Source organism: Lissotriton vulgaris, chromosome 10 (assembly GCF_964263255.1).
Source record: "Lissotriton vulgaris chromosome 10, aLisVul1.2, whole genome shotgun sequence".
NCBI lineage: Eukaryota > Metazoa > Chordata > Amphibia > Caudata > Salamandridae > Lissotriton > Lissotriton vulgaris.
In genome coordinates this window covers 791,641,709-791,653,090 of record NC_141698.1, presented here as the reverse complement: position 1 = coordinate 791,653,090, position 11,382 = coordinate 791,641,709, and the positions used below count along the sequence as shown (strand labels likewise).

The 11,382-nt window shown below is 40.4% G+C and overlaps 1 protein-coding gene across 1 annotated transcript; it reads left to right on the top strand.

Moving 5' to 3' along the window:
* Positions 1-2,666: 2,666 nt before the first annotated feature.
* On the top strand, positions 2,667-5,138 carry LOC147688806 (52 kDa repressor of the inhibitor of the protein kinase-like). Its single transcript, XM_086939826.1, has one exon. The coding sequence runs from the start codon at positions 2,667-2,669 to the stop codon at positions 5,136-5,138; it is 2,472 nt and encodes an 823-aa protein (XP_086795952.1).
* The last annotated feature ends 6,244 nt before the right edge of the window (positions 5,139-11,382 follow it).

Here is an 11,382-nt window from a genome sequence, read left to right as displayed (position 1 = left end):
GTAATTTTAAGATTCAGGGTGAGTATGGGTTTGGGGGGCAAGGGTGTAATTTTAGGGATCACTGCGGGTATGGGTTTTGGGGTGCCAGGGGTAATTTTAGGGTTCAGGTGGGTATGGGTTTTGGGGTGCCAGGGGTAATTTTAGGGTTCAGTGTGGGTATGGGTTTTGGGGTGTCAGGGGGTAATTTCAGAGTTCAGGGTGGTAATGGGTTTTAGGGTGCCAGGAGTAATTTTGGGGTTCAGTGTGGGTATGGGTTTTGGGTTAATTTTAGGGTTCAGGGTAGGTATAGGCTTTGGGGTGCCAGGGGGGCAATTTTAGGGTTGGTATGAGTTGAAGGGTTGTAGGGTTTTAAGGAAATGTGGGTGGGTGTGTGTGTGTGTGTATATATATATATATATATACACACGTTACTAAAAAAAATAACCCATTTACAGGGATATTTAAACCTATATACATATATATATATGTAGCGTTTATACTGTAACATAGTTATATTTTAAAACAAAACTTTCACCACGCATATGCTTTTGTTGTAAAGGCATATGCGTGGTAAGAGTTTGCATTGTAATGGTATTGTGTTGTAACAGCACTTGAGTTGTTGAGTTATTACAACCGCGTTGCAAAGACATGCATTGTGATGGCATGTTGTCATACATTTGTGCGATGCTGAGCACTTATCCATGCATGTAGCAGGTTACACCTAGTGGGTGTGTGGTTGGAAGAGTGTTGTCTTTATTTAAGCCTCTGTGAAAAGCATCTCCATGTAGTTCATGATGAATACCAAGGTGCAGTTATTGAGCCATGGGAATCCGTGCTTAGTCGTGTGATTTGATGAGGAAGTGTGCAAGATAGGAGACCATTTCTATAATATATTTTATGCTGGCAGCTCTCATTAGCTCTGCAGGTCCCTTTATAATGCTGGTGGTTTATTTCTTGTGTTCTGGATCCTGGCTCCTGCTTATGATGGGGGGAAGCAGTAGATGGTTCAATCTGATCTTATGGATCCGCAAGAGTTAGCAGAACTAATATATGTCATAGTCTGGTAACTTCTTATCTAGTACTACAGACCTGCACATTACGTAATAATCTAAAATTAAATTTAGTTCCGGATTACCTTTCTAAAAATAATAGTTGCACGATTATAGACTCAAATTACTTGCCCAGTTTGTGATTAATTTTTCAACCCAAAATAGCTGCAGACACCTCTCAGTAACTTTAATTTCGGGTGCCAAGAAGTTTCCGCTAGCAGGTGCTCTTCGGTTTCAATGAGTTTCAGATTATTGATGAGGCCCAATACACACACATTTTTTAAGCACGTCCAAAGTATGTTGATTGGCTTTTCGAATGTGAGATTTTCCTGCAGGTAATGCAGTGTATCAAAAATGCATGTCAAGCAGAGCATAATATCCACATTTGGTAAACACCTTTTCAATGAACTCTGTAACCTGCTGGTACATCGGGTAGGTGTGTGTTATACTATCTGCTATCCTTTCATCCATCAATCCAACCATCCATCCTTTCTGATTTCAATTTACTCTGCCAACCTTACACCGATCCTTTTAGCCACCATCTCAGATATCTATTTACTCTACCATCCCTTCACCAACGCATCCATCCTCTCACATTTAGATTTACCAAACTTTCACACTTGTATCCATCCATTCTGATTTCCTTTTACGCTGCCATAATTTTACCCATTTAATTGGGATTTACGTAATTTACACAAAGGCCACTTTTTGTGGTTTTGCGTCGTTTAGTAACTCCAGAGTAATGAGAGGCAGAGTATTGAGCTGCCTCGAGTTACCTTGTGTTGGGAAGTTGTTCCATGGGTGGAGCTAGGGCATTCCCACACATATGTCTATGGATTGTTACACAATCCCACAGTTACTTCGGCCAGTACACCTGGGAATGTTTCCCAATGGTGCGCCTCCCAGGCCCAGGCGTTACCAGGAGAATTATCTTTATTTATCCTTGTTGCTTCCTTTTTCCATGTGAGCTGCATTCAGGTATCCCTTCCTTCACAGAAAATTCTTGCTCATAACGCAGGCACCGTTGCACCATGATGTCTGCATTGGCACTATGCAGCACCAGTTGAGGGAGACAGCAGAAATGTGTCATATTTTTGTAAATATGGCACATTTCTGCTCTCTGCCTTTGATGCAACACAGCACAACATGTTCCCTTGCCAAGTTGTGGTGCATGAAAGCTTAGTAAATCTGGGCTTAAATATTTGTGAGGCCTGTTCTTTCTGTAGGTAAGCGTACATTGAAAGCATAGAGGGCAGAAGTCTTTGCGTCAACCATTAGAAACTGTAATCTTATAATTATGTATCCAGGTGGTTTTGCATAATTGTTTGGGGCTGATTTGCATTGGACATTTTCATATTATAAGAAATTCCAGCCATTTCATTGAAGTTTTAGACATGTGGTAAGTGTGTGGTATCATAATGGTACAGAAAATCAGGCTACTTATAGCTTGCTTCTTTAAAGAGTTTTAGGATAATTTAGAGAGGTACTGGGTGTTTAACTTGTATTTCTTGGCTTTTTAATGTTGGTTTATTGTACAAAATTACAGTATTCTTTCCCCCGTAGTTTTGTAATAATTAAGTAAGTGACCTGAGGGCCTTTTTTATATTTCACTAGAGATCGCTATCCGCATACAGCAGGATGCTGAACACCAGAGGCTTTGGACCACAAAATGTTAAGCGGCGAAAGATAGAGGATTTTTTCACTCGTCGGCCAGCCGCTCAAGACCCTTTGACAGCATGTTCTAATTCAGGTGAAGAACCTGCCCTGCCAGCTTCCGGCTACACTCCTGAAGAACATTCAGCATTTCTTCATTCTGAGCCTCCTGCATATACAACCACTGGTATGCCAGCTACTAGTAGTCCATGTTTGGAAAAGTCAAAGAGTTCATCCATCTTAGATATAGGACTATATATAGATGTTTCAAGACTCAGCACAGTTTCATCATCAATCCCAGATGATTTACGCTACCAACTTTTGCACTCTTCCTGGACGCCAGAGACATCATACAAGTTTCCAGTTGTTCAAGAGGGAAATCAAGCACGTCGCTTTCAACATGAATGGTTGAAAACCTATCGCCCATGGCTTGCCTACAGTGCTAAACTTGAGGGGGCCTTATGCAAGATGTGTGTACTCTTTGCCCGTAAAGAAGTTGGAAGAGGTTCTCATCAAGCTGTGGGGAAATTAGTGCTTCGGCCCATAACAAAATGGAAACATGCTCAAAGTGATTTTCGTTTCCATGCTTCTTCCTTGTATCACAAAGAGAGTATGACAGCGGCAGCTGACTTCTCATCTGTTTTTGAAGGAAAGTCTGTTGCTGTTACAACTATGATCGAGAGCAACTGGAAGAAAACTATTTTGGAAAACAGAAAACGACTTGTGCCAATAGTGGAATCAGTACTCCATTGTGCAAAACAAGGTATAGCTCTTCGAGGACACAGAGACAGTGGACAACCTATTACTTCAAAGGAACCCGAAGAGAATGATGGCAATTTCCGTGCTGCTCTGCGCCTACGACTTCAAGCTGGTGATGAAGTTCTGGCATGGCATCTGGCAACGTGTCCCTCTAATGCAACTTATACAAGTTGGAAGATTCAGAATGAGATCATCTCTGCTTGCAACATTCTAATGAGAAATAGAGTGGTGGAGCGCGCAAACAATGCAAGATTTTTTGCCATTTTAGCAGATGGAACAACTGACAGTTCCACTATCGAGCAACTTGTTCTAGTAATTCGTTTTATAGAAGGTACATCTGTGTATGAAGAATTCCTTGGCTTCGAAGAGCTTCAGGATGGAACAGGGGTTGAAATTGGAAAGAAAATTCTCACTTCCTTAGAAACATATGGCCTGAATTTAGATCGTATACGTGGGCAAGCATACGATGGTTGTGCTGCAATGAAAAGTTCTGTTAAAGGTGCACAGGCGCTAGTTTTAGAGCGTGTGCCAAAGGCATTTTATGTACATTGTGGAAGTCATTCACTGAATCTTGTGATTGGACATTCATGTGAAATACGTCAAATCCGTAATTGTCTTTCAACACTTAAAGAAGTGTCTAATTTTGTAAGAGGCTCTGCGAAAAGGATGGCTGTCCTAAAGGCGAAATTTGCTACTTTGCCAGATACAAAAATGAAACTGTTAAGTGGTTTATGTGAGACACGGTGGGTTGAAAGGAATGCATCGGTTGTTCGTTTTGTTGATATGTACCCAGCTGTGGTTGACTCTTTGCTTGAGATCTCGGATTGGCAAGATCACAATGCCTCTTCCAAGGCTGAGCAATTTCTCGCAGCTGTTCAGTCCCATAACTTCATTGTTGCATTACACATCCTGGCACGATTTTCTGGGCTACTGCTTCCTGTTTCAGCTGCACTCCAAAATCCTAATACAGATCTGTTGGAGTGCATAGAACAGATTGAAACAGTCAAGCAGGTGATTCAAGAAAGCAGAGACAAAGCTGAAGAAGCATTTAATGAGATTTTCGTTAAAGCCCAAACCACAGCAGGGGAACCTCTGACAATGCCACGCCTTACTGGCAGGCAGACACAACGGGACAATTACAAGACTAGTGATCCTGAAGCTTACTTTAGGATTTCAATATTTTTACCTTTTATAGACAATTTATTGTATGAATTGTCAGAAAGATTCAGCCAGCATGTGAAAAAGGCCTGTACAATGCAGTATCTGGTACCAAGATTTGTCACCCAAGAGTCTTTTAAAAATTTGAAGGATGCTCTTGACATATATGAGAACGATTTACCTGGTACACGCGAGGATCTTAAAAATGAATATGACATGTGGGTAATGACATGGCTGAAGGTACCTATTGAGGAAAGGCCATGGAATATAATGGATACCTTAACTCATGCTCACATTGACTTCTATCCCAACATATACTGCCTGCTAAAATTATTTGCCACTTTGCCAGTGACAACCGCATCCCCAGAAAGGTGCTTCAGTTGTCTTCGCAGACTGAAAACCTATCTTCGGTCAACAATGGGGCAAGAACGACTCTCTGGACTTGCAATGATAAACATTTCACGTGCACATTGTCCTCCTATAGAAGCAATTGTTAATGAACTGGCGAAAAAGGGTCGTCGCCTTGAAATGGCATTGTGAAAATTGGTTATAATGTGTTCCTAAAGTGCTTTGTAGTAAAATATATTAAATTGGCCTTTTAATTCAGTACATTCTGTTCCTTTTTCATAAGACAATAGCATATAAATGCATCAAATTAACAAAAATGTGTGCTTTAATTGTTGTCCAGTTTCAAATGCAGAATTCACCACATTTTTTTCTCGGCTTGACCTGAGCATTAACCGATCCTGATTATCTGCCATTTTAGCTCCGCCCCATTGATTAACATTAGCCACGCCCCTTCATCTGCCATGTTAGCCCCCCCCGAAATTAAGACCTAGTTGCGCCCCTGTCTGTGGCCCAAAGGTTCGCCTGGGTCTGGCACATCCTGGCAATGGAGGGACTCTCCCACAGCTTAGTGAACACCGAAAAGAAATTTCAGCGCATATGGCAGCCATTGATATCTTATCTAATGCGTATTGAGTTTACCAGTTTTAGCCCCCCAAACTCAGAACTCTCCAGCTTTTCCCATGCGAAGGAAGTGCGCGCCCTCTTAGCCTCCATGGAACACCTCAAGTGCTACTGGTGCTTAACCTCTCCCCCCCCCTCCCCTCCCTACGCACCAGAACCTGGAGCGTGCTGGACACCCCACACCACATATCACACAACGACCTGTATAGTCTTTTTTTGTATAGTTGATGTTGCTAGTTTTCCTTTTCTTTCGACCCCACCCTGGCCATAGGGATCAGCCCACATTAAACCGCGCGATACTTCTGACAGATTTTTAAAGCTTGTCTGTCCATCTCTGACTAATGAAGCAACTGAGAGTAAAAATCTCGCGTTACCAATGCAGCTGCTCGCACTGCAAATTGGGTTCTTGAAGTTTCATGAAAAATGATTGCCCGCCTGATCCGTGTGTGGAAACAGATGCAGTGGATATGCTAATGGGTCGAGCAAGTCGAATTGTTTTCTGTGCGTGGGTAATAGATGATTATTCATTGCTGATTAACAGTAAGGGATGCTTAATGAGTGTAGTAAAGAGGAATACACAATAAGTAGGTTCAAGCAGGTTTAATGCAGGAAGACAGCTTAACAACCACAGCAGGTAACAGGTATCCTCATCCAGACATCATAAGCCAGTACAACTCAAGGATAAACATTCCAACAGTAGGCACACTGCTGAAATTGTCATAAACTTCATGCGTGCCAGAGAACCCATCTGAGACATTGTCTGAGGGAAGTTTCCGCATACCGGAGAAATTATCTGAAACAAGTGCCTCTGGACAATCTGAGACAAGTTTCTCTGGAAGAGAAGACTTCTGAGAAGGAGTAACAAAGGGTTTGCATAAGGAAATCCTTCTCAAATTCCATATTTTCCCCCCTTCAACTCTGACAGCTTTGCTAAAAATTTCAATTACTTTGATGGGGTCAGACCATCTAGAGACATTCTTGTGAAACAAACCACCCATTTTAACACGAACCCGATCACCCACCTTTACACTGCAAGAGTTATACTTCTTTTTGGCAGAGTGCTGGGTCATGCTTTCTTGGTATTTCCCAATCCGATTCTTTAATGCCTTGAAATCTACCTCGTAGGGAGTATCACTTTTTAACCACCAGGGAAAAAGTTGAGAACCTGGTTTCCTCCCTCGCAATAATTCAAATGGGGATAAACCAGTGACAGAATTGGGAGACAACCGATAAGTTAATAGAGTAGCCTGGAGAGCTTTCTTCCACTTCAAACCACTCTTAACGGCCAATTGACAAGATTCTTTGATGACTTTGTTGAACCTTTCAACTTGGCCATTGGCTTGTGGAAAATAATTAGAAGTCCTTTTGTGAATAACCCCACATTTTTTTAAAAAACACTCAAACTCATTGCTGATGAACTGTGGCCCATTGTCTGAGATAAGTTCCTCTGGCAAACCTTCTCTAGCAAAAATTTCATCAAGGAAATCAATTACATGTTCTGAGGAAATCTTCTCTACAATTTTTAATTCAGGCCACTTAGAGAAGTAGTCAATTAAGACTAAACCATACATTTCCTTACCAGACTGATAACTGAAAGGTCCAATAATATCAATTGCTAACCTACGCCAAGGACCATTAGCGTACTCAATGGGTGTGATATCGACAGCCAAACTCTTCACAGATTTATCACTTAAAGAGCAAGGAGAACAATTCCTGACCCAATTATCAACCATGGCATCAATACCAGGCCACCAATAGTGTTCCCTGATCCTTCTCTTGGTGGTAGACATTCCCATGTGCCCTTCATGAGCTAATTTGCAAATCTTTTCTCTCAAACTAGAGGGAGGTATGATCTTATCAGACCTAAGGATAATGTTTTCAGATAGCATTAAATCATCCTTCACTTTGTAAAACGACCCCAACTCACCAGAGAGCTTCCTTTCTTCAGGCCAACCTTTAATCAAATATTGTTTAACAAGATTCAAAACAACATCATTCTCCATGGCTTCAGACCAATTCTTTTCTGAAAGAATTGAGGAGCTCTCTTGTTCTGAAGTCATGTTAATGTCTGCAAATGAGTACGCAACATCACAGTCTATACTCTCACCAACTTCCACACTGGCTGGGAAACGGGACATACAGTCCGCGTGAACATTTAAACGACCTGGAACATAAACAACTTCACAGCGGTATTCCTGTAATTTGGCTGCGAGTCTCGCTAAACGAGCAGTAAGAACTCTACCACCACCTGCGGCTAGCATGGTGATGAGAGGTTTATGGTCAGTTCTTAAAGAAAACTTAGTTCCCCACAGAAACTGTCTGAAATGCTGGGAAGCCCAAGTACAAGCAAGTAATTCTCTCTCTATAGTAGAGTAATTTTTCTCAGCGTCACGTAAGGCTCGAGAAGCGTAAGAGACAACAAACTCGCCAGTTTTGTCTTTTTGCATTAGAACGGCCCCTAGGCCTACATTGCTGGCATCAACATAAACGATACATTCTTTACCCACAGAATAAGGTTTCAAAAACGGGGCTTCAACAATTTTTTTTTTTAGTATTCCAAAGGAATTCTCTTGCTCTTTCCCCCAAACAAATTTTGCATTTTTCTTTAGAAGAGTTCTTAAGGGATGCACAATATCAGAATAATTTTTAACAAATTTGCCATAGAACTCGGTCAACCCTAAAAAGGAAAGTAACTGTTCTTTTGAACTTGGAGAAGGAGCATTCACAATATTTTGAACATGATTAATTTTGGGTTTGATACCATGACTCGATATTTCATGTCCAAGATACTCAACTTTGTCTTGCCTGAATTTGCACTTATTATATTTCAGAGTAAGACCCTTGGAACGGACTCTAGCCAGAACACATGAAAGATTCTCATCATGATCAGTATGGTCTTTCCCAAAAATCAAAATATCGTCTTGAAAAGCTATAGCCCCTTTGCAGTCTGCTAATAGTTCTTTCATGAGGCGCTGGAAGACGGAGGCTGCACTTGCCAACCCAAAAGGCATGCGTAAATACTGAAACATGCCCTCTGGGGTAACGAAAGCAGTCAATTTCCTTGAATCTTCATCTAATTCTACTTGATGATATGCGCTAGCTAAATCAATTGAGGAAAATACGGTAGCGCCTGACAGTGCAGAAATTAACTCCTGAATATTTGGTAAAGGATGTTTATCAATCCATATCTCTTTATTGAGACTGCGCAAATCTGCACATAAACGGAGTTCGCCAGAGCTTTTAAGAGAAATAACAATAGGCGAAACCCAAGGAGAAGATTCAATTGGTTCTATTATGTTCTTGTTTACTAAATCATCTAGGATTTCTTTTAACTTGGACCTATAGGCTAAAGGAACATTCCTTACCCTATGCCTGACAGGGACAGCATTATCATTTAAAACAATCTTATGTTTGAAACCAATATATTTTCCCAACCTGTCATTAAAAATTTCAGGAAAGTTCTTCAGTACACTCTTGGTGAAATCGGTATTGCTAAATGTGTTCAAAGTTAAGTTGATTAATGAGTCTGTAACATGTTTCTCAAACCGGGGCTCATCTACATAAACTGGTGGAACAGCATTTGGATCGAGCTTTATTCCTAAAGCACGTTGATGAGGTCAACCAAGAATGGCAACACCCTTGGTAGCCACATAAACCTTAGCTTTGATATCCCAGTTCTTAAAAAACAATTTAGCCCAAAAGAAACCCTCTAAAGCTATTTTGCGTCCTGTGTAACCACCGGGATATATGTCTGGATTTAAGAGCTCTCTCTTACTCCAAAGTTGTTCAAAAATATCCTTACCAATGATGGTGTACCAAGCACATGAATCAACAAAAATTTCAATGGGTTTGTCATCAATGTGAAGTGTACAAGAAGGAAAATTATTTTGGATACATTCATCCACAGAAAGTATACAGTTTAGACTATTCAAAACTTCCTCTTCTTCAGGAGAAAAATAATTAATTCTAAGACCAGATCTGCACACATTGCCAAAATGTCCCTTCTTCTTACATTTGACGCAGATTTTATCCCAGGCAGGACAACCTTTGTATTTGCCAACATGGTTGGTGCTACCACATCTATAACAAACTATTGTGCTCTTCTTAGTAAAACTCCTATTATCACTCGAATTCTTTACATATTCCTTTTTAAAGTTAGGTCTAGCATTGAAAGTGTTCGAAGAGGCATTACCGGAATGAGTTTTAACAATGGCTACTTCGACTTCAGGAACATTACCTTTAACATTTTTGCTTCTTATTTCAGATACAAACATTTCAGAATGTTCTATACCCTTAGCTATATTCACAACAGCGGAAAGAGTAGTCTCAGTTCCTAACCAAAGCCTTTCTTGAATCTTTTTGCTTTTTGTTTTCATCATGATTTGGTCCCTGAGAACTTGCTCGTATGATATAGTTTCGAAAGAACAAGTGCAAGCAAGAGAGCGTAAAGCTGCAACGTAATCTTCAATTGTCTCATCAGGTTTCTGTTCACGAGAATAAAACTTGAATCTTTCCATCACAGTATTTATTCGTCTACCAAAACGAATTTTCATTTGCTTAGAAGCTTTACTGAACACATCCATATCACCGGCATCTTCCAAAGGTGGTAAATTATCGAATTCTTTTATTCCTGCACCACCAAGGCAATGTCTTAGAAGAGCAAGTTTCCTTTTTGCTGAACAATCCTCTTTCTCTAATACATCAACGTAAGCGATAAACATTGGATACCAAAGATCCCATTCAATAGGAGGATCACCTGCAACTTGAAGGAAGTGAGGAGGTGCTGCAATGTTAGACATTTGTAAATAAGAGATAAAATGAACAACCTGAACAAATGAATGAGCATAAAACAAGAATGAAAGGAATAATAATAAAAGGTGTGCAAAACCAAGTAATGCTAGATTTGCTGCAGCGTAAATGTAATTGGTGTGCAAATCACCGTAGAAAAAGATTTGCTGAAATTGCCTTTAAAAGTCGTTTTTCTTTTTTTTTTTTCTTGTAAATAGGTGTAGTTTCTCTTTCTTTAGGTCACAGTTAATTTGTTTAAAAGCCGGGTTTATTCTGATAAAGAAACGCTTTAAATTGCCAAACGCTGTACTTGAAAGTAATTCAGAAAACGTTTTGACGTTTTCGAAGATAAAACCTCAGCCTTTACAAAGATGGCCTCCAAAAGCGTCTGTAATGCGCGATGACGTGCGCAGTCGCGTGACCCAGAATGCAATAGATGACAACAAAGGCAGCGCGACTCGAGGGATGCCTCGTGAGAGAGAGCGAGTCGGGAATTGCCTCGTGAAAGAAAAACGGCTGACTCCAATGCGCTCGAGGTAAATTTAACCAAAAATAAACAACAGCGCTTTGATTGAGAAGCGTATTTAAGTAACTGATGTAAAGTTAGTATTGCTTTGAAAATAACACCGCTCGATAATGCGGTCGAAAATAGAAATTCAAAATAGGTAGTAAAGTCTGAGTAACTCACGTTTGAGCTGAAGATGTAGGAGGCTTTGATGATGGCAATAAAACGAATAAACACAGGTAGCCGAGAATAACAGCAGAAAACCCTTGGTTTTGATAAAACTCCTTACTTCTTGTTAGAAACGTGATGAAGCTCCTTACTTCTCAGAAATATTGCAGTTGATAGGCAAAATCCAGTTTTGCATAAAAAACAAAAAACAATTGAAACGAGTGAACGCTGTCTTCCTAAACAGCACTGCTCCCGTCGTCGCCAATAATTGTGTAGTAAAGAGGAATACACAATAAGTAGGTTCAAGCAGGTTTAATGCAGGAAGACAGCTTAACAACCACAGCAGGTAACAGG